General features: G+C 42.8%; 1 protein-coding gene across 5 annotated transcripts in view; it reads right to left on the bottom strand.

Moving 5' to 3' along the window:
- Positions 1-24674, bottom strand: part of PCNX2 (pecanex 2) — a 295243-nt gene that overhangs the window by 199148 nt on the left and 71421 nt on the right. For 4 of the 5 annotated variants that reach the window (XM_082645600.1, XM_082645603.1, XM_082645599.1 and 1 more), the window contains 4 exons: positions 22589-22734; positions 14170-14323; positions 14051-14083; positions 4506-4677 (listed from right to left, as the gene is read on the bottom strand). In XM_082645600.1, coding sequence (XP_082501726.1) covers positions 4506-4677; positions 14051-14083; positions 14170-14323; positions 22589-22734 — 505 coding nt within the window. The remainder of the gene's footprint in view (positions 1-4505; positions 4678-14050; positions 14084-14169; positions 14324-22588; positions 22735-24674) is intronic. The other variant, XM_082645602.1, reaches the window with a different exon arrangement.

Genomic DNA, 24674 nt, shown 5'->3' with positions numbered 1-24674 from the left:
ACAGAGATCATTTGTTCAGGGAAATAACGCATAGTTGAGCTGCATTTTACAGCAATTTCCCCATCATTCTCTCTTTCTCGATCCTATTTTGAGTTGGGTTTCAGAGAAACAAAGAAACTCTCACTAATGGTGCCACAGTACATCTGTCTACCTTTCTGTCTCAGTTTATTGGGTGGAAAGTCAATGAAGTTTGATACTGGTAAACCCTAATAAAACTAAGGAAATTTGATTTGAAATCTAAGATGCCTAAACATGGAACGATGTCCAAACCCCATGTATAAACTGCAGTGAAAAGTGCAGGTAGGGAGGATGGGGACTGCGTTTCAGCTATTTCTGAAAAACTGGAAATGCAAACTTTCCACAGTGAAATTGTAGGGATGAGAGTATTTATGTGTCCCATTCTCTGGTTAATCGTGGGTTAACCCCACTACAATAAAATGGGGCAAACCCAACTACAACAATACCAAGAAACTGTTCCAACAATGTGTGGAAATAAAATTTTATGTAATGAACATGGTTATGATAAACGGGCCTTTGTTTGGGATTGGAGCCATATTTTGACACACATGGTGATTTTGTTGTAATGTTGTCTGTGGCAAGATTTTAACTATATGGTGAAAACCCAGAGCATCTGTGAGTAATACGTTTCTCAATCAAAGCTGGCAATAACAAGCGGGGTTTGGGGGAAGGAATGGGAGTTTGGGATTAGCAGATGCAAACTATTACATATAGGACAGATAAACAACAAGGTCCTACTGTATAACACAAGGAACTACATTTAATATCCTGTGACAAACCATACTGGAAAAGAATAGAAAAAGAATATAATGATATATATATGTTTAACTGAGTCACTTTGCTGTACAGAAGAAATTAACATTGTAAATCAACTGTACTTCAATAAAGTTTAAAAAAAAACAAAGTCAGCAATAAGACACAAATATGGATCTGCTAGTCATAACTATATGACAATTTCTTTTTTCAGTTTTTATATGAAAGGAAAGATATAAGAAATAAACAGACACAATAGCAGGACATATAGTTTTGAGCATCAACATTTTAATTCATATGATTTTAAGCAAACTGACTAGTTCTCTTCTTAAGTTTGGGACTCAAAGCCCATCAATGAAGATTAGATGGTACGCTGCATTCTTCATGGGCATTAGTCCACATTCTCGAGTGTTGTGTGCAATGAAAACTATACCAAAAACGAAGAACTACAGAGAAAAGTATGGGTGTGAAATAATGTAATAATGGTAGACAAATACTGGAAACTGCAGCAAAACGTGGGTAAAGAAGTATTCTCTGTAAGAAATACATTAGGCAATAAAACCCAAACTAATAAAGTGCAAAGAACTGGAACACGAATGATGCTGGGGGAAAATAAAATGGTACGAGACACAAGGAAGTCCTAACTGAAGATTCTCTGGCTGTGCCTGCAGAGCAGGAGCTAGATGACACAGCACAGGACGGACAGCAGTGGACGGGGAGCCCAGGGTCTAGGTCTTCCCCAGGATGAAGTAGAGAGGAAACCTCTCATCTTTAGAGTCAGAGCCATGCAGGTAGAACTAGAAGAAGGTGGAGGCCACGTGAATGTCAGGGTGCAGCGCACGTGAATGAAGAAGCATCAGGAGGATGGCTAGAGAATTCCACTTGAAGTTGCTGAAATGATTTTGTCCTTTTTTCCATAAGTAAAAAATCAGAAAGTCCCTGTGGTTTTTGGCAACTTTCCCTGTGAACAAAGACTTTTTTTCCCAGCGTACTGCTGAGACGGTCTGTGATTTTCTCTCACATCTTCCCTACTCCCCATGTTTCCTACTAATTACCATAAATGCAGAAACTTCTGGTACAGTTCCATTTCTTTCCAAGCACAATGCATAAATAAAAACGTTGGAACTTGCTTCTTTCTTCCGTTATGTGAATAGTAATATTCATTACTATATTTGCAGGTTGGGGCTTGGGGGAGGTAAGCAGAATTAAAATAACAAGGAAGTAAAACCAAGACTATGAACTTGGTATGACTGTATACGTTGTGTGTCTCCTTCATGCCATATCTGTGTATTAGCACACTGTTGACATGGATTCCTGGGGCCAAGAGACAAGTATTTACACAAGACATGGAAATGTGAGTCTCGGAGTGCAGATGAGGGTGGATCCATCTCAGTCGCTGGTTACAAAACCTCCACCATCTCCAAGGGTTACATCCTTGAAGCTGCATTACTGTAGGTAAGGGATTATGGTCCTAAAGACTAAAATAAAACATCAAATTCTCACATCTGAAAAAGGACCCATCACATCTAATAAAGAACCCATACAGTGCATGGAACCCTTCTACAAGCGATGGCTGTCTCATCTTGCCTGAGTTCTTCCCACGTCAGGGAACTTCTCACATCACTAGGCAACCCACGGCCCTATTGGACAGCTCTACACCAAACCACAACCACCAGTCTTCCAGTGAGCCGAAATCCACCCACCAGCCACTGGGACTAGTTACTACAGCTACACTAACAGAGAACAACAGAGAATAAAATCCCTCCCACTTTTGCCTGGCAGCCTTTTAACCACCTACAGCCATCACATGTGCCTCCAGGACTCAAGCATTTCTTCTCTAGGCTGGACGCCCCCATTCCCTTGCCCCATGTGCAGACCCAGTGTAGCCCATGTGGCCACATTCCTCAGGGCACACTCTAGCTTTGCTACTGCTCCTCTTGAAATATGGTTCTAAGAACTGAAGACCTCTCGGCTTTCTCATCCAAAGGATGATTACAAAGCCAGTCTCGCTCATAGGCTTTTGCTGAAGTTACCCAAATGGAAAATAATAAAAATTTCAGCCCAGAGGTCAGCAAAGGAAATGAGCACTGACTAAGAAGGCCCTTCACTTTCCTCCTGGAGGAAAAAAAAAATTTTTTTCCTTATAATGAAAGAGAAGTGATATTCTGAACATATACGAAAGATCATAAAAGGAAAATAAATTATGTAAGAATATCACCCTGAGTGTTTCTATTTCCTTAATTCACCCCTCAGCCTACAAAAGCAACTGGTCCCACCATTGACCTTGTCTTTCTTCTTGTGCCAATTTTATCCCCCAGATTCCTTGTCTCTTGTCACTGTGCTTTCTCCTCCTTCTACTGTTCTGTTATCTGATGTTCTCTTCTTGGATTACATATGCCAAAGAGTTTCTCCATCCTTCCCACCTGCTCAATGGCCACTGGACTCATCTCCTACCCTTGGTTCGCATTCAACCCCTTCCTCCCTGGGAGCAGAATAAGGCAGCAGACACCAGATCTTCCTGTCTCCCTTGCCCCTCCTCTTCCTCTGGTGCCTCTCTCCACTGTGGTACATTGGTGGTCTGAGCAGAAACCAAGAGTGGCAGTGGGGAACAGAGATTATCACCCATAAGGCACAACTCCAGCCGCTGTTCCACATGTCCCAGCACCAGTCAGAGGAGGACCACTTCCTCCGCATCACAGGCACAAGAGCATCTTCAGACACATGATGGTAAACAACCTCACATGTACTCAGTTCCTGTTTCTCTCTTGTCCTGGTCCTAATGATGGCTTTGACAATCTCCACTTGAGTAAAATTTCTGGCTGGCAAGTAACAGATCTAGGGGGTGGTATCTTTGGTAACTGTCCTTTATCAACTCATCTGGTCAATGGGATCAGATAATCACAAGTTAGCAGGTGTGGAAACCTCTGGATGTCATCACAAGAATTCTCAGAGCTTTGTCAGTAAAGTCTTCGGAGCTGCGGGCCCACAGTGAGGCAGCCTCTTTGCATAATAAAGACGATAATAGCTAATACCTGGTTAAAGGCACGTTTCTATGTGTTTAAATATACCAACTCATCTAAAATTTGCAACCATCTCTGTGGTGTGTACTATTTTTGTCCCCATATCACAGTTGAATTTTGCTCAAGGTCACACAACTAGTAAAGAAGCAGAGCTGGAATTCAAACAGCCAGCCACCTGGCTCCGCAGCTGGGGCTCTACACCATTATATTATGAAGGTCACTTGTGTAAATGGAGCATTTTACATCAAACACTGCCTAGACCTTAAGGCAAGTAAAGTGCACCAATGGAAGGCTGGGTGACGGCATATCCAGGACTCCATCTGGACTGAGAACCATGTCCACTCACATGTTACCAGAGCATCTGTGCCGTGCAGATGGGGCTGTGGCTGCCACCCTAATGGCAAAATCGCCTCCACCCTGGGGAGCCCCAATGACGCCACACATCAGGCACCTCAGGCACCAGTCTTCAGATATTATGATGCTGCAGCTCCCTGCTCATGGATATCAACATCCTTTAGAATAGGTCCCTTGTTGGATGCTTGGGGCTCTGGCTCCCAGGCCGTCTTTTGAAAGTGTGCAAGCCAAGAGAAAAATGCACATCTCTTGATCCAATAATAAAGTAAGAAAATTTATCCAATGAGGGATTCAAAAAATAACAGGGAGAAATACCCTCCCACCTCTATATTCTTCCCCACAACCCCGAAATGAACTCACCTATTAAGAAGTCCCTAGCCGACTGGAGAGACCCTGGAGAGAAGAGCTTCAGGCCATACACAATGTAAGTGGGAGGGTACCTGGCTTTGGCCCCAGTATCAAGAAGCAAAATAAGGCCACACAGCACACAAAAATAGATTGGTCTGCTATATGTTATGATTTGGTTGTGTCCCTAGAAAACAAACACAATTTCTGAATGGTACCTTTAATTTTGATTAAATAACAAAAGCCTTATAGTCAATCATTTATACCACATTATACAACTTACACCATATAACAATTCACCCCCGCCACCATAATTCATACACACAAAACACCAAGGGAAAAAAAATACCCTGATGCTTACTCTGTCAAAGAAGAATAAGAATATCAAAAAGAATGTTATGTCTCTCAGACTCAGCAAGATTTACCTGAAAATGTAATTACCAGCCTTGGATAAAATCTAGATCTAATTCAATGCTTCCCCCACAGTGAAACTTCCATTTGTATTGTTCATTTCAAGTGCAAAATTAATTTAAACCACTATTTGCTCTGCATGCTCTAAGTTGAGCTCCATTATTAACAAGAAATAGGATTATAAGTTGTAGGCTTCAATTTCCTTATGTCTTAGAAAGCAAGACAATACAGGTGCCAAGTTATACCTGCAGAGACTGCACAAAATGTCTCAGTATAGCACAGTGGAATAATCAATTTTTAAACATTTGCTATTTATATGCATTGTCCTCTGAGGAGGACCAAAAACTTAACTGATTTCATCTTAACCTTCAAAATATTCTTAAGAGGCAAGCGGACACATTGTTTTATTCTTCTTCTGGAATGGATAGAAAAATTAAGGAAAAGCTATAACATCAACTTTCCAGGGCAAAAGTCAATGAAGAATTAATTTACATCTCACAAATCAATGCACAATTCATAAGGTTCAAAACACCAACAAAAATGAATTAGGGAGAGAATATTATTTGCAATTCAGGAACTACTTTGAGTATAAAAAGTCAAGATGAAAGTGATACAAGTTTGATCACCTCACACCAGTCAGAATGGCCATCATCAAAAAATCTACAAATAAATGTTGGAGAGGGTGTGGAGAAAAGGGAACTCTCTTGCACTGTTGGTGGGAATGTAAATTGATACAGTCACTATGGAGAACAGTATGGAGGTTCCTTAAAAAACTAAAAATAGAACTACCATATGGCCCAGCAATCCCACTACTGGGCATATATCCTGAGAAAACCATAATTCAAAAAGAGTCATGTACCACAATGTTCATTGCAGCTCTATTTACAATAGCCAGAACATGGAAGCAACCTAAGTGTCCATCAAGAGATGAATGGATAAAGAAGATGTGGCACATATATACAATGGAATATTACTCAGCCATAAAAGAAATGAAATTGAGTTATTTGTAGTGAGGTGGATGGACCCAGAGTCTGTCATACAGAGTGAAGTAAGTCAGAAAGAGAAAATCAAATACCGTATGCTAACACATATATATATGGAATCTAAAAAAAAAAAAAAGAAAAGAAAAAGGGTTCTGAAGAACCTAAGGGCAGGACAGGAATAAAGACGCAGACGTAGAGAATGGACTTGAGGACACGGGGAGTGGGAAGGGTAAGCTGGGACGAAGAGAGAGGCATGGACATATATACACTACCAAATGTAAAATAGATAGCTAGTGGGAAGCGGCCACATAGCACAGGGAGATCAGCTCGTTGCTTTGTGACCACCTAGAAGGGTGGGATAGGGAGGGTGGGAGGGAGACGCAAGAGGGAGGAGATATGGGGATATATGTATATGTATAGCTGATTCACTTTGTTATAAAGCAGAAACTAACACACCATTGTAAAGCAATTATACTCTAATAAAGATGTTAGGGCTTCCCTGGTGGCGCAGTGGTTGAGAGTCCGCCTGCTGAAGCAGGGGACACGGGTTCGTGCCCTGGTTCGGGAAGATCCCACATGCCGCCGCGCAGCTGGGCCCGTGAGCCATGGCTGCTGAGCCTGCGCATCCGGAGCCTGTGCTCCACAACGGGAGAGGCCACAACAGTGAGAGGCCCGTGTACCGCAAAAGATGTTAAAAAAATAAAATAAAAAGACTAGGAAATAAGTCAAAAAAAAAAGAAAGTGATACAAGTTTGGATATGAATTTTTAAAGTCACTGACTTGAACATATTTAGAAATGCAATTTAAATTGCCACTGCTTCTATAATAGAAATAGTCTTATATCTGAGACCATCTTTTAATAAGAAGGAAAACACAGGCTGTCCATGGGGGCTGGCTATGTTTGGTCCTGAGTCCAGATTCAGTCTTAAAGGAATATTTTGTACTCTTATGAAATTTCCTTTTGAATCCAACTAGGTCATAGATTAATGGGTAAGGGGATACTTCCTCTGCATTTAAAAAAAAAATTGAAACTAAAGCATAAGTGAAATCTTAATGCATTTATCAAGTGAATAGCAAAATAAATTGCTTGGTGTACATAGCCACTTAGTGTACAAATACACAAGCATATGAGATCTTTCCTCAAACTGATACCATTTCAGAAATATAATTAAATAGCTACTTCCCACTTTCCCTGATTCTTTGTTACTAAAAGGTTAAAAATACTTTTTCCAGGAATTGAAAGTCTACGGCTTTGAACAAATTTAAGATATCATCTTGGATCGTCCAAGTCAAACTTTATTTATTGGGCATGGGAATGCTTTCTTTTTATTTGTAATTTCTGAGACAAACCTTAAGGCTCCCTTAGAAACAGGCTGCCCTCACCATCATGCTTATCTTTTGGGTCCCCAAACCATTCTAAGCATATCGCGAATACATGGCATGTGAGTCACTTTTATTTGTCTTGATTCCTAAGAACACCCACTAATAAAATTTCCCTGCTCTCCAGTTCCTTCTTTCACATAGGATTCAATCATAAATCCTCCCAAGGATTGATTTTTTTTTCAATAGAAAAATTCCACTCGCTCCTCCAGGTGAAGTTTGATCACAATCTTTTAAAACTTGTCCAAGTGTTTCCCACCTGTTTTTTCACCTTCAAATGCCCTGGGGAAGCACCGCTGATTTCTGCTCTGGGGCATCTTGCAGGCTGTTTTACAAAAGCTGGTCTACACACGCATTTGGGTCTCCCATTAACCCCACCTACATATACAATTTCACAGGCGGTGCTCTGGTCGCAGGGCAAGGAAAGGGTAAGGTGAGAGAATCTATCCAAACCTACAGGTCCCCACCCGGAGAGCAGTGGTGCTTGTGGCTAGGGGACCAGGCCATTATAATTGTCCTCTTACCAAGAGAGTGGGCTGGTCAGATGCTTCAAATTTGCTGCTGAAAGATAAGTAGATAGATGGATGGATGGACAGATAGATAGATTGATAGATGATAGACAGATAGATAGGTAGATAGATAGATAGATATAGATGGATAGATAGACAGACAGGGAGACAGAGTGATAAAAGGGTTTTGTTATAAGGAAGATGGGGTGTCTGAACCCAGGGGCACTGAACCGAGGCCATCAGCAACCAGGTCATGCCAGCCCCATCCCATCTCTGCCGTTACCCGTGACAGCTCCAGGCTTCGTGCAAATCCAAATTCTCTGCTTCTCAGCTCAGAGGGCAGAAAAGAGCTGCCTCACACCTGCTGAGTCTGCACAAGTTCCTGTCTGGCCACACTCAGAGGTCAGCTGTTTTGGACAAGCTGATGTAAAACAGCAAAGGCTAACATTTATCCTGCTTTCCTGTGCCTCAGGCACTCTTCTACCTACTTTAAATATTCCACTCGAAGAAGTCCTACTATTACTCTCATTTTTTGCCAAGAGTAAACTGAGGCACAAAGATGAAGAAATGTGTCCCAGGCTTTGCAGTGTGGCCGAGCCAGGACTTGGATCCCGCCGCTGGCTGCCTGGCTACTACCCACCGGCTCCCCAAACTGACCCAGATGGTGATTGCATTTGCCACTGGATCCTTCTAGGCCCAACACTCAACCTCACTCGGATCAAGTTCATTAGCAATCCTCATTCTTTAGACACATGATGTGAATGTTACTCATGTGAAGTAAAGAGAGGGTGGGGGGGAAATCATTCGTAATAGCTTCTCCTGGAAGGTGGAAGAGGGCTCCTACTAGGAGAGGGTGTAGAAAAATAACTGCCTGCTGCTCTGTCCAGCCCCTCTGAGACATTATGTCTACCTACGTGGAACTCTCTTCATTACAATAAGAATTTGCTGTTTGCTTTAGCAATTCACCTGTTTATATTTAGAGTCACTTTTTTTTTTTTTTTTTTTTTTGGCAGTACGCGGGCCTCTCACTGTTGTGGCCTCTCCCGTTGCGGAGCACAGGCTCTGGATGCACAGGCTCAGCGGCCATGGCTCACAGGCCCAGCTGCTCCATGGCATGTGGGATCCTCCTGGACCGGGGCACGAACCCATGTCCCCTGCATCGGCAGGCGGACTCTCAACCACTGCGCCACCAGGGAAGCCCTAGAGTCACATTTTTTTAATTGAAGTATAGTTGATTTACAATATTGTGTTAGTTTCAGATATACAGCATAGTGATTTGTTTTGGGGTTTTTTTATGCAGATAATATTCCATTATAGGTTATTGCAAGATATTCAATATAGTTCCCTGGGCTATACAGTAAATCTTTGTGGCTTATCTATTTTATGTACAGTAGTTTGTATCTGTTAATCCCATACTCCTAATTTATCCTTCCCCCTCTCTCCCTTTTGGTAACCGTAAGTTTGCTTTCTGTCTTTGAGTCTGTTTCTGATTTTTATATGGATTCATTTGTATTATTTTTTAGGTTCCACACGTAAGTGATATCATATAGTATTTGTCTTTCTCTGACTTATTTCACTAAGCATAATATTCTCTAGGCCCAACCAAGTTGCTGCAAATGGCAATACTTCATTCTTTTTTTTTGCTGAGTAATATTCCATTGTTTATATACACCACCTCTTCTTTATCCAATCATCTATTGATGGGTACTTGGGCTGCTTCTATGCCTTGGCTATTATAATAGTACTGCTATGAACACTGGGGTGCATGTATCTTTTCTAACTAAAGTTTTTATTTTTTCTGTATGTATACTGAAAATTTTTAACTATACACTTCAGTTCCCCTTGCGTGTGGAGCAAAAGAAGATCTGGGGATGGGCGCCCACTGCCCTAAGGAAGCTGAACCCCAGTAAAACCCTAGCCAGCAAGTATTCTATGACCCACACTTGGTGGCACATATATACAGTGGAATATTACTCAACCATAGAAAAGAATGAAATAATGCCATTTGCAGCAACATGGATGGACTTAAGAGATTATCATACGAAGTAAGTTAGACAAACATCGTATGATATTACTTATACCTGGAATCTAAAAAAAATGATACAAATGAACTTACTTACAAAACAGAAACAGACTTACAGACAGAAAAACAAATTTATGGTTACCAAAGAGGAAAGGTGGGGAAGGGATAAATTAGGAGTTTGGGATTAACAGATACATACCACTCTATATAAAATAGATAACCAACAAGGACCTACTGTATAGCACAGGGAACTATACTTAATATCTTGTAATAACCTATAATGGAAAAGAATCCGAAAAAGAATAGACATGTATATGTATAACCAAATCACTTTGCTGCACACCAGAAACTAACACAACGCTGTAAATCAACTATACTTCAATTTCTAAAAATTTTTAGTGAAATTAAAAAAAAAAACATTTCTCTGATAAACAGCACCTTAACCGGGTGTTCAAGGTCAACATCAAAAGTGGTTAAGTCATGTTGATTGTACATAACCTCGAAATGATGTAAGGAAAATGGCACTTTACTTCTGTGGTTTTCCTCCCCCATAACCCAGTTACATCATCAGATGAGCACCCGCTAAATCCCAACTGAGGGACAGTCTACAAAATCCCTGACCAATGCCCCTCAAAGCTGTCCAGGTTATCAAAAACCAAGGAAAACCTGAGAAACTGTCACAGCCAGGAGGAGCCTTAGGAGAGAGAATGACTAAATATCAGGCAATGTCCTAGATGGAATCCTTAAAAAAAAGGGGGGGGGATATTACATAAAAACGAAGGAAATCTGAGTGAAATATGGACTTCAGTTAATAATAATGTATCCATATTGGTTCTGTAGTTGTGACAACTGTAACATACTGATGGAAGAGGTGAATAATTGGGGACCTAGGTGTGGGGTTTGTGGAAACTGTACACTCAGTCCTCTGGATCCGCAGAGCAGAAGGAGAAAGGAAAGAAACCTTTACAGAGGACTGAATATTCCAGGTCCTGCACTGGGCACATTATATAAATTATCCAACTCACTCATGACCAAATCTAGCTGAGGCTGTTATTTATTTATTTATTTACTTTTTGCAGTATGCGGGCCTCTCACTGTTGTGGCCTCTCCCGTTGCAGAGCACAGGCTCCGGACGCGCAGGCTCAGCGGCCATGGCTCACGGGCCCAGCCGCTCCGCGGCATGTGGGATCTTCCTGGACTGGGGCACGAACACGCGTCCCCTGCATCGGCAGGTGGACACTCAACCACTGCGCCACCAGGGAAGCCCGAGGCTGTTATTATTATTCCCACTTTACTCACACAAAAATTGCCAGCATTTGTCAAGTACTCCCATGGTGCCAGATTCTAGGCTGAGCCCTAGATGTACATTATCTTGTTTAATCCCCTTACAATCCTATTTTATTATTTCCTCTTTTACAGAGGGAAAACCTGAGATTCAGAGAAGTCACTTGACCAAGATGCCATAGTTTGTACATGGTGAGGCTGAATTCCAATCCCGAAACCTGCACGCTTCCAGTTACCCCGGTGTTTCTCAGGTGTGATCTGAGATCACCTCCGCCATCAGCACGGGGTGGGGGAGTGTTAAAATGCAGGTTCCCAAGTGCTGCCCCAGCTGTCCTAACTCAGAATCCCTGCAGGTGCTGGGAAAGGCCCCGATACTGGCTTTGTGCCAGTGATCCTACTGGATTTTGCTTTCTGGGTTATCATTAGTGGATACTGTTGGTTAGACCAGTGTATAAATCTGTGTAAGCCAAGGAATAGCCTCATTGCCCGTGACTAAGTTGCCAGTCTCTGATCCTCAGATCCCTTCCAGGAGCTACCCCCCCCCCACCATTCTCATTTTTTTAAGCTCTCCTAGACCTCTTTTCTTTTACAATCAGACACGTTTCTTTCAGGCCCAGGGTTGATGGTACCATAACTATTAGCAGGCCAGTATTTATCTGCAACTTTATCTGAAGCACATAGAATGTTATGAAAAAAAAATTTTTTTTTCATTGTGCTATCTTCAGGTTTTAACAACTTGCTCAAAATTTGCCACCTCTGTGCTCCTGGAAGGAAACAAAGAAGAAAGTCAGTCAGTCACTCCAAGAGCAAGAACTGACTGCATTAACAGCCCTCCCTGGGAATGAACAAAGTAATGCAGTTTTGAAAAGCACTTTGGTTCATCTGACAGCCCCTGATGAATGAACCTGAGCCAGGGCTGGTGGCAGGCTTGAGCACCATCTCTCTACCAGACTGGGTTCATTCTCTTGACCATCTCCTTTCTGAGGTTTTCTCATCTCTAAACAGTAAATCAGCCTCTAAACGCCTACATGGCTCAGCCACGTTGCAAGAGGAACTATTTTATGGCTACCATATTTTCTTGCCTCATCAGAATGGTTAGAGAAATGCCAGCTCAAATCTGGGACTCATTCTACTCAGAAATCTGTGTAAGCAAATTAAGTACTGCAATAAACATAGTGTGATGTCTGACTGTGGCTTCTGTTGACAGTTAAGAAAAGTCGTTTCTTCCTATCTCACTACGACATGCTTGTGCAGATAAAGGAAGAGCAGCTGTATTTAGTCCTCCAGGACCTGGATCAATATAGACAATACGACTCCAACTTAGAGCAGGACCTGGGGGTCCTGCCAACAGTCATTGCAGATCTACAGGGATTATGCAGCTGTACTTGCCATCCTCCTCGCCTAGCATTATCCCTGAAAGTACATGCAGGAAATGAATGTTTAATAGCACACAACACCCCTCCCCCAGGTCACCCAGAAAGACAGTGACCCAAGCGCTGTCACTAGGAAGCGGGGCTTATTCATCACAGCAGGAGGATGCCAGTGTTGCATCTAGGGTGGGCTGGGACAACACACCCCAGGGCTGTACATCTCTGCTCTCACCACCTAACCCAGATTCCTGACGATAATCACAACAACACATCCGTGATAGCCAAATTATGCAGCTTCTCCTTATCTTGACATTCAGACTCCGGGATGAAAGAAGATGTATTAGATGTATTAAACCAATTATGGGGAACAGAGGAATTTAACAAGATACTAATGTATGCCAGGTGAGTGTCCAATTACAAGCTTTTCTTAATTACTATGAGCTAAGCATGAGTGATCACAGATTTAAAAGCAGTCCTAAATCCTGGATATGAATTTTTTTTTTTTTTTGCGGTACGCGGGCCTCTCACTGTTGTGGCCTCTCCCGTTGCGGAGCACAGGCTCCGGCCGCGCAGGCCCAGCGGCCATGGCTCACGGGCCCAGCCGCTCGGCAGCATGTGGGATTTTCCCGGACCGGGGCACGAACCCATGTCCCCTGCATCGGCAGGCGGACTCTCAACCACTGCGCCACCAGGGAAGCCCCTGGATATGAATTTTTTAAAGGCACAGTAGCGGGACGGTCAAGTTTTCTTTCATTGGAAGTGGTTTTCGGGGACCCACAGGAGCTCACCGTAACAGAGGAAAGAAGGTTTCTCAGGGAGCTGGGACATCCACCAGGCAGTGGTCTCGGTGCAAAGGCATGTGGCCAGGGTCCCAGTAGGGAGAGCACCAGACCTGGAGCCACAGCACCACAGGGGAAGGTGCAGCCTGGTCAGTGGATGCTACGTGTGCTTCCGAGCTCATGGAAGAACGCCCAGGCACCAAGAGATCAGTACTGGGGAGCCCAGAGTGTCAGATATAAATGAGCCCCAAATGATGAGGTAAAAGGTAACAATACACTTGAAAATGTGGAATAGAAAGAGATCAGCTTCAGGTAAAAAGAATAACGATTCATGCTTACATACTGAGGTTTCTACCATCTATTAAGCAATTTCTCTATGCCAGGCACTATTTTAAGCCTGTTACTTGGATTACTGAATCCCCATAGGCATTTTTATTATCCTTGTTGACACACAGGGAAGCTGAGGCATGGAGAATACACATTTTGTTCAGGGTCCAACAATCAGACACAGGAACCAGAAAACGAAAGTAGGCAGCCTGACTGCAGAGTCCGGGCTCACCGTCTTTCCTGACGTGAGTCCAGTGGGGTAGAAAAGGCCCTCCACACATTCTTGGTCCCCATCCTGTTCCTTCCCTGCCACCATCCCCACCACGCTCTCCGATCTAGCCTGAACTTGGCCACCATGCATTAATATCTCTATTTATATATTCAATATATATGGATATTGATATGCACATCGCCTTTTGAATCTATTTTGCCCATTCCCCTATCTTCAACGCAAGCAGAGCGGACAAGCTACTCGCCTGTGATTGGACACTTACGTGGATTGGCGAGGCGGGGTCAGGCTGAACGCTCTAGAACACAAATGAGAAGTGTCTGTGTCATCATCTCATGATTTCAAGGCTACATTAGTGACAGTAAGAATTAGATGTGCTCTTGCCTTTAACAGGGAGTACTGGCAGCTGGCCATGACGAGGCAGAAGAGAAGCACCCACATGTCTTTGCAAAAGCCTCGGTTCAGTGTCAGAAATCCGAGCAGGGAAACCAGGACAATGAGTAAAACTGCCAGCACGTTTTCCTTGACATCTTCAGTTCTGGGCAAAATAAACAAATTAAAAATGGAGGGAATAAAAGGTAAGGCTGTGTGTTTTTAAACAGAGAATACCTGCATGTGTCTAAAAAGACTGGCCACAAGACAGTACTTATCCCAAGCACGCCTTTATATTGGGTAACAAGATTTTAAAGTTTCCTTCTTTCTTTCCTTTGTCCTGTGCTTTATATTTTTAAAAATCCATATTTAACGCCCACTTTCTGTTATTGAAGTAAATGAAATATAATCCAATTGGGTGTCCTTGGCCACTCAACTGGGTTTACTGGGAGAAGACCGTTAATTCCTCCATCCACAACAGTGAAATGTGAAGGAGCTTCACTGACTCCGCTAAATGAGGGAAGGGGTGCATGGCAATCCCTTCCAGACACAGTCTCCGTGGCCGGAATTTGCTGCTCAGTTTCAGAAGCCAGGAGAGCTCCAGCTGGAGGGCTGATGTGCAGAGGGTCCGACTGAAGGTATGTCATGACCACAGCCTCACGGGGTGGTTTTCTCTTGGGGGGCTCCACTTGAGAGGTGCAGGGTAGAGAGGTGAGCTCATCAGCTGTGGGGTGTTATCAGTGGATGTGCAAAGGGACAAGAAAGGGAGTTTTAAGATGCTGATCCAAAGGGTCTAAAGCTGGATCATGGGGAGGCAATAAGGGCTGTTAGCGGGAGGAAGTGGATGCATCAAAGTGCAAAAGAGGACAGGGTAACACTGGAGGGAGGTGGAGGGGATGTGAAGGTTGAACGGAGGCCGGAGTTATGACGTCAGAGGTGGAAGACTTCTGTGGGAGGACTAGATGCAGGGTGGAGTTATGGAAGGAGCAGCTGAAATAAACTTAAGGGAGGATGGCATGGACCACAAGGTTGAGAGTTTAGATGAGGCATTCACAAGAATTCTGAGTACATTTCTTACCTCACCAATGTTTGCACATGTACATATTGTTCTGGGGTTGTTGTTTTTTCTGGCCGTGCCGCATGTGGGAATCTTAGGTCCCCAACCCGGGACTGAACCCACGTCCCCTGCAGTGGAAGCATGGAGTCCTAACCACTGGACCGCCAGGGAAGTCCCCATATTGGTCTTTCCCATTCAATTATGATCATTTTTAGACAGGGACAATTGGTTACTTCATCCCTGGCATGTTCAGGCACTCCTGAACATTCTATTTTTAATTAATAGACATTATTTTTTAGAGCAGTTTTAGACTTCAAAAAAAATTGAGGGGAAAGTACGAAGAGTTCCCACATAGCCCCTCCCCCCAAACACACCCACCCTCCCCCACCATCAACATCCCCGACGAGGGTGCTACATGTGTTATAATTGAGGAACCGACACGGACAAATCATTATCAACTAAAGTCCAGTCTACATTATGGCTCATTCTTGGTGGTGGACATTCTGTGGGGTTAGACACTGGTATAAGGATATGTATCTGCCATTACAGAGTATTTTCACTGCCCTAAAAACCCTCTGTGCTCTGCCTATTCATCCATCCCTCCTCTCTGACCCCTGGTAACCGCTCATCTTTTTACTGTCTCCATAGTTCTGCCCTTTCCAGATCCCCTGGTGGAATCATACAGAATGTAGCCTTTTCAGATTAGCTTCTTTCACTTAGTAATACACACTGAAGGTCCCTCCATGTCTTTTCATGGTTTGATAGCACCTTTCTTTCTATTGCGGAATAATATTGCACTGTATGGACATAGCACAGTTTCTTTATCCATTCACCTATCAAAAGACGTCTTGGTTGCTTCCAAGTTTTGGCAATTATGAATAAAGCAGACTTCCCTGGTGGTGCAGTGGTTAAGAATCTGCCTGCCAATGCAGACGACACGGGTTTGAGCCCTGGTCCGGGAAGACCCCACATGCCTCAGAGCAACTAAGCCCATGCACCACAACTACGGAGCCTGCGCTCTAGAGGCTGAGAGCCACAACTACTGAGCCCGTGTGCCGCAACTACTGAAGCCCACGTGCCTAGAGCCGGTGGTCCGCAACAAGAGAAGCCACCGCAATGAGAAGCCTGCACACCGCAACAAAGAGTAGCCCCCACTTGCTGCAACTAGAGAAAGCCCGCACATGCCCACGAAGACCCAACACAGCCATAAGTAAATAAATAAATAAATATCAAACTTATGAAAAAATTATGAATAAAGTATTTATAAACATTTGTTTGCAGGTTTTTGTGTGGACATAAGGAGCATGATTGCTAGGTCAAATGGTACTAGTATGTTTAGTTTGGAAGAAACTGCCAAGCTGTCTTCCAAAGTGGCTGAACCATTTTGCAATCCCACCAGCAATGAAATGAGAGTCCCTATTGCTCCACACCCTTTGGTGTTGTCAGTGTTTTAGATTTGGCCATTCTAATAGGCGTGTAGTGGCATCTCATCATTGTTTTAGTCCATAATTCCCTAATGATATATGATGTGGAGCATTTTTTCACATGTTTATTTGCCATCGGTGTATCTTCTTGGGTGAGGCATCTGTTCGTATCTTTTGCCCATTTTTTAATCAGACAATCAAGTTGTATAGAATTGAGAAGTATAGAAATGTGAAGAACTCAGATATTAAGATGCTCATGTTGAATATTTTTAAAAGTATCTGGGGGGGCAATACATATTTGGTGAAAAGGGAAATTTATGTGTTTTTTAATTTTCTACTATGCACTTTTTATAGAGTTAAATGTACTTGTTAGCTCAGGTCCATAAAATACATTATGTATTCTTTAGTGTGCTCATAACATTTTGATGTGTCTACCTAAAACAATATATAAAGACTTAGGAAATAAAACAAAACAAAAATTTCAATTAGAAAAACCAAACCTCTGGGACTTCGCTGGTGGCCCAGTGGTTAAGACTCTGCAATCCCATGCAGGGGGCCCGGGTTCAATCCCTGGTCAGAGAACTAGATCACGCATGCCTCAACAAAGATCCTGGCGTGGCCAAATAAATTTAAAAAAAAACTTCTTTCCTATTTAAAGGGAAAGAATAAAGTTCCTGAAAAGTATTTTTTTCCCAGATTCTCCTCCACCAGGACTCCATTCCTCTGCCCTCAGCCTCCCCATCATCACTCCCCTCCCACATTTCCTTGCATATCAATATTAAATATTGGGTTAAGAAGTTTGTTCACTGGACAAGGAGTGTCATGATTAAGGCTGTCCTTTAGAAAGATTTATCTTGCGGAGGTTAACAAGATGCACTGAAGGGGAAAGGATAAATAATACTCCCAGAGAGAAGTAAGGAAGGCCTGGGAAAGTGACACAGCTGGAGAATTGGAAAGGACACGTGACTTTCAGACACAATACAGAATGAGGCAGAAAGGACCCTGTGATTGAATGGATTATCTACAGTGAAATATTGGTTGAAAGAATAAAGATGATTCCAAGATTCCAATCTGGGGGAAGAGGATCATAATGGCAGAAATCGGGAAGGGGAGCTGCTTCGCTAAGGGAAGTCGATTCATTTGTTCACGTAATAAAAGGGCTCGGCACTGCTCTGGGTGCTGGGAATACATCAGTGGAGGAAAATCATGAAGCTTCCTTTCCAGTGGGCAGTGACATAAAATAAGTAATACACACAAAATGAATACATGATATAGTATCTGAAGATGATTAGTGCAATAGAAAAATGAACAGAACAAGGTGAGAGGAGTTGCAACTGTCCGGGCAGGGAGCTGATGAAATTTTAAACAGGAAGGTCAGGCTAAGACTCACTGAGAAAAGACACTTAAAAGACCAAGGGCTTGGTCATGCAGGTATCTAAGGGGTGAGCGCTCCAGGTGGATGGAACAGCCAGTGCAAAGGTCTTCAGGCTGGAAGAGGGCTTGGCGTGGTGAAGAATAGGAAGGCCAGCCTCATGCTGTTGTGTTAAGAAGAGTGTACAGGGAGATGTTGGTGGGAATGTGAATTGGTGCAGCCATTATGGAGAACGGTTCTGTATGGAAGTTTCTCAAAAAACTAAAATAGAGTTACTATATGATCGAGTAAACCCACTCCTGGGCATTTACCCAGACAAAACTCTAATTCAGAAATATACATGCACCGAAATGTTCATTGCGGCACTAGTTACAATAGCCAAGACATGGAAGCAACCTAAATGAACATCGACAGATGAATGGATAAAGAAGATGTGGTACATATATGCAATGGAATACTACTCAGCCATAAAAAGAATAAAATAATGCCATGTGCAGCAACATGGATGGGCCTAGAGATGATCACACTAAGTGAAGTAAGTCAGAGAAAGATAAATATCACATGATATCACTTATATATGGAATCTAAAAACAATGATACAAATAAACTCACAGACATAAAAAACAAACTTATGGCTACCAAAGAGGAAGGGGGGAATAAATTGAGTATGAGATTAACAGATACATACTACTATATATAAAATAGATAAACAACAAGGACCTACTGTATAGCACAGGGAACTATATTCAATACCCTGTGATAAACCATAATGGAAAAGAATCTGAAAAAATAGATATATGTATAACTGAGTCACTTTGCAGTATAGCAGAAATTAACACAACATTGTAAATCAACTATACTTCAATACATTTTTTTTTTAAAAAAGAATAGCATACAGGGAGAATGGCTTTGAGCAGGAGATGCTCTTGCAGTAACTCAGATGGGAGATGAAAGCAGCTCAGACAAGAGTGGTTACATTGAAGGTGGAAGGTGCAGCAGACACATTTGAAGGAGCAGTAAACATAATTTCCTATGAGAAGTTGAAAGTGGGTGTGAAAGGATGACACCAAGATTTTTAACCTGAGAACCTGGAAGGATAGGTCTGTCATCAGCTGAGGTGAGGGAGACTGAAGATGGAGCAGACTTGGGATAAGGCAGAGATGAAGAGCTGTTTCGACTCTGAAACATGATCTCTGATCATGAGATGTCAATCCCGTAGTTAGAGACACAAGTCGAGAATTGGGGCAATAGGTCCAAGTTGGAGACAGAAATCTGAGAGTCACTGGTGGATCGATGGGATTTAAAAGTCATGAGACTGAATGCAATCACTAAAGAAAAGAGGGTGGAAAGAGCAAGAGCTGTGCAGCTCCTAAGGACACCAACGGGAAGTGGTTACCTGCAAAGGTGACCAGGAAGGAGTGACCCAACAAGGCAGAAGGAAAACCAAGAGAGGGCTGAGCCCTGGGAGTCCAGAGAAGAAAGTAAACCAAGATGGAGGGTCTAGTGATCTGGACCAGGGCAGGCTCCATGGAGTCCTGGGATCAGAGGAGGCTGAATGCAATGGGTTTATGAGAAAATGGGAGAAGAGAAACTGCAAAAAGCATAGGTAATGCTTCAAGGAGCTCTGCTGCAAGGGAGCCTGGACAGCAGCTGGGAAAAAGTGGTTGAGAGGATTTGTAAGGATGGGAAATATAAGAGCACGTCCTCGCGATGACAGTGATGATAGTGAGTTTCCCCCTACTTGCCACGTGGCTAGCTCCCTGCCATATTTCGTATCTGTGTGTCCTCAGATAAGCCTTCTGCAGCCACCTGTCCTGACATCCGTGTCCCTCCTCCCCCAGGTTCCATGTCTTCCATGGCACCCAGTACCATTTGCTGTCTCAAATCCCATCTCCCCCAGTGGAGTCGGGCTCCCTTAGTGCAGAGACTGTGTCTGTTTCATTCACTGCCCTATACGCAGGGTTCTGTATAGAGCCTAGCGTGGAGTAGGTGCTTCAATTTTTGCTTTATTTTTAAAATGTGTTGAATGAATGAATAAATGAATGAAATGATGCTCAGATGGGCAGCTTTTTGTTTTAGATGCCAACCTGATAAACTAATTAAATGAAAAAGAAACCTAGGTGTTTTGCAAGATGGGGTAATGGCAGAAGAGAAAAGAAGAGAAAATGAGAAAGGAAAACAAAGACAAGTCTGAAAATATCTGAACAGAATGGATGGCAAACTGAAGGCAAACAGAAGAGGCTGCAATCACAGAAACCCATAACGCTACTACAATCAGAGGATAAGGAAACCTGTTCAAGGAAGATCAGCCTGAATTCCAGCAGAAAGCTGAGAAACATCGAGCAGAAGGCCTTAACCTGTGGGAGTCCAGAGCAGTGATTAGTCTGATTTCAGTGCCTGTTATTCACCAATTTCTTCCACTTCCTGCCAACCCTCGCAGTTTGTTTTTTATTATGCATACATTTTCTTTCTAAGCTTTCATTTGGCAAATTCAACTTCTCTCATCCACCTGTGACTTTAAATACCCCTGATGAATATCTAATGTAATTTATATATGCCTTTTCAAATAACAATATACCTTTCATTGTCAAAAATGTAAAATCTATCGTGTGAATCCCTGTTTATTTATTTATTTATTTATTTATTTATTTTTGGCTGTGTTGGGTCTTCGTTGCTGCGCGCGGGCTTTCTCTAGTTGCGGTGAGCGGGGGCTACTCTTGGCTGCGGTGCACAGGCTTCTCATTGCAGTGGCTTCTCTTGTTGCGGAGCACCAGCTCTAGGTGCGTGGGCTTCAGTAGTTGTGGCACGAGGGCTCAGTAGTTGTGGCTCATGGGCTCTAGAGCACAGGCTCAGTAGTTGTGGCACACAGGCTTAGTTGCTCCATCGCATGTGGGAATCTTCCCTGACCAGGGCTTGAACCCATATTCCCTGCATTGGCAGGCGGATTCTTAACGACTGCACCACCAGGGAAGCCCAGTAATTTCTTTTTAAATGAGTATTTCCAAAAAACTGCCTCATCTAACAGGCTGTATTATCCTGAATTATTTTAGTTAAGTATGAAGTCTCCGTCTTAAGTGTGTGCCCCTTGGGTAACACAGTGTGGTTAGAAAAACCATTATAACTCCATTCCCTGACTTGTAGGTCCTGAAATTTACTGTTGTAATTGTGCATGACTACAGTTTTTCAGTATGTGATCATACCATTTAAGACATTACTATAACAAGTAGTCCCTGGGGGACCAACTACAGCAAAGCAGGCAACCAGCCTTCCCACTGCCCCGCGGCTGGCTTTTTTTTTTTTTTTAACATCTTTTTTTTTTTTTTTTTTTTTTGCGGTATGCGGGCCTCTCACTGTTGTGGCCTCTCCCGTTGCGGAGCACAGGCTCCGGATGCGCAGGCTCAGCGGCCATGGCTCACGGGCCCAGCCGCTCCGCGGCATATGGGATCCTCCCAGACCGGGGCACGAACCCGTATCCCCTGCATCGGCAGGCGGACTCTCAACCACTGCGCCACCAGGGAGGCCCTTTTTTTTAACATCTTTATTGGAGTATAGCCAGGACATGGAAGCAACCTAAGTGTCCATCGACAGATGAATGGATAAAGAAGATGTGGCACATATATACAATGGAATATTACTCAGCCACAAAAAGAAACAAAATCGAGTTATCTGTAGTGAGGTGGATGGACCTAGAGTCCGTCATACAGAGTGCAGTAAGTCAGAAAGAGAAAAAACAAATACCGTATGCTAACACGTATATATGGAATCTAAAAAAAAAAAAAACAAAGATGGTTCTGAAGAACCTAGGGGCAGGATGGGAATAAAGACGCAGACGTAGAGAATGCACTGGCTGGCATTTAACGGTGAAACTCAGCATTTGCTGATGACACCGTTAGTAACGGCATAACACATTTCCAAACCCACAGCCCTTGAAGACCACAATGCAGTCCTCTGTATATTTTGAGGTGGGGATAAGTCCCCTACCTGGCCCCAACTCCATCACGCCTTAGCCAACCTGACCCCCCAGCCTCTGCTTCCACCTCCCCACCCAGTACCCTCAGCTCCCACAGCGTTGCATCTTGAGGAGCAGTGGTGAGGAAGAGTAACAGGGTTTAAAGGAAAGATCAGCACTGAAATTACAGGATAGAGAGAAGAACCCACGTCGTGAAAGGAAAGGGCCAGACATCACCACCCCAGCCACCCGGTGTCCCTCTTCTCCTCTCCACACCACACCCAGGCACCCAGGCCCTGCCCTGCGTACAGGAGCCACAGACCCTCCTACAAAAATTGGCAGGCGATGAGTAGACCAAGGCATAATATGGACCCCAAAGCTAACCTTAAGGCTAAACCATTTTACCCATTTCTCCCAGCTCCCACTGTAATCGGTCAATGACAATTTCTTCAGTTGTCAAGATCTCACTGCTTCGACTCTGGGTGTGCAGCACAAAGGGTGGACACCTTGAAAATGCCCCCAGAGAACCTCAGCCTGCAGCCAAATTCCTTGCTATCAGCACGTGAGCACAAGCCGCCACACACCCCCTTGTGTCTTTCACCCATACACGTGCGTGCCCGGCAGCTTACCGATCAAGTAACGCCAACAAGGTAAGGCGATCATACCAGACCTTAATCCACTTGCCAGGGAAGATGATAAACTTGTAAAACTGCTCTCGGTTAAATTTTCCTTGTGTGGAAGAATAGGAAGAGTCTTCTAGATCCTGACTCAGATGCTTTTAGATGCCGAAAGAAAAAACAGAGAGAGGGTCTCACATTGACATGTTATTGTCATAAATAAACCTCCTGATTTAAAAGTACTAAAAGCAGATGTTCAAATTCTGAAATGGAAACCAACATAGTTCATAAAAAATGGGTACCCTAAGAAAAGGATGATGATCAACAGAAAAGCTCTTTTTTCTTTTTTTGTACTGAAGTACACTTAATTTACAATGTTGTGTTAGTTTCAGGTGTACAGCAAAGTGATTCAGTTATATATACACATATTCTTTTTCAGATTCTTTTCCCTTATAGGTTATTACAAAATATTGAGTATAGTTCCCTGTGCTATTCAGTAGATCCTTGTTGGAGAAAAGGTCATTTTTACCAACACACTTCAATTTCATTATAATGTAACATTAAGATTATGCTACACATATCAAAATACTGCTGTCAGGCCAAGAAACTGCTATGAAAATAATTCTTATGAAAGATCAGAATTCAGCAAAAGACCTTAAATGACTTAATTTTTGAAAGGTATATTATTTAATGTAATGCTGAGATAAATATTTAGATTTTACTATAAGTAAAAATATTTTCACTGACAATATGTAGGTCCTCGGTGAAGCCCAATATAAGAAAAAATAAAATATTTATAGAAAAAATATAAGCCAATAAAACAGAAACAAATGGGGGAATTTAATCTCAGATTGAAAATATTTTCACCCCAAATTCATCTCTGATTGGCTCTAATCCAATGGAAAGGAACTCAGCTTTGAAAAATATTAGTCTTCATTCATTTGTCAAACAAATACTTAATGAGCCCCAGCACCCTGTACATCTTCTATTTCTAATGTCTTTTTGTTTTTGATAATTGTGGTTAAAAAAATACATAATGTAAAATTCACCATCTTGACCATTTTGTAAGTATACATTTCAGTAGTGACGATAATCATATTGTTGTGCGAGAGATCTCAGGAACTTTTTCATCTTTGCAAAACCGAAACTGTCCATGTTGCACACTGACTCCCCACTCTCCCCTCCCCCAGCCTGACAACCATCCTTCTATTTTCTGTCTCCAGGAATCTGATTCCTCAAGGGACCTCCTATAAGTGGAATTATACAGTATTTGTCCTTTTGTGACTGGCTTATTTCATTTAGCATAGTGACCTCAAGACTCATACATGCAGCAGGCCTCAGAATTTCCTTCCTTTTTAAGGCTGAATAAAATTCCGTTGTATGGATAGACCGCATGTTGTTTATTCATTCATCTGTTGACAGACGCTGAGGTTGCTTCCCCTACCCCCTTGGTGGAATATTCGCTATTCACAATCGTGAATGATGCTGCTGTGAACATGCACATGCAAATATCTGTTCAAGTCCCTGCTTTAGGCTCTTTTGGATATACATCTAAAAGTGGAATTGGTGGATTATTCTAGTTTGTATTTTTATTTGTTTGCTTTTGTCCTCTGTTTTTCCCAAAAAGATTTTTGGTAGGCTCTAATTTCCTGTAGGCTGACTAACATAAAACACAGGAGACTGATAAGAAGGACCAAAATAAGAAAAGGGAGGAAGACAGCACAGAAGAGCAGCCATGGAGGGGATGCTGACTTTTAAAGGTCTCACACACTTCTCTCTGACTTACAAAGCAGAAGGCTATACTTGGGCAGACTACATAATTTTTCCTTAATTCAGTGAAAGTCGCTGATGTCAAAATGCCTGGCATGCAAAAGGGCAGCACACCTGCTTCATTGGAGACCACGTGGCACCCTCCAAGGATGCTGACTTTACCATCTCTCTGTTTCCAGATGCTAATTCCCTGACTCAGCTATAGAGCACAGAGTTATTCATACTATAAACGCAAAAGGCATTTCAAGGGAAAGTTGATCCATCGTGAAGGCAATATACAGGTTAGCAATATACCGGATGGATTGGGCTGTATTATTACAGGAAAGTT

This window comes from Mesoplodon mirus, assembly GCF_964341445.2.
Source record: "Mesoplodon mirus genome assembly, chromosome: 2".
In the NCBI taxonomy this organism is placed as follows: Eukaryota; Metazoa; Chordata; class Mammalia; order Artiodactyla; family Ziphiidae; genus Mesoplodon; species Mesoplodon mirus.
This window is presented reverse-complemented; position numbering and strand designations above follow the sequence as displayed.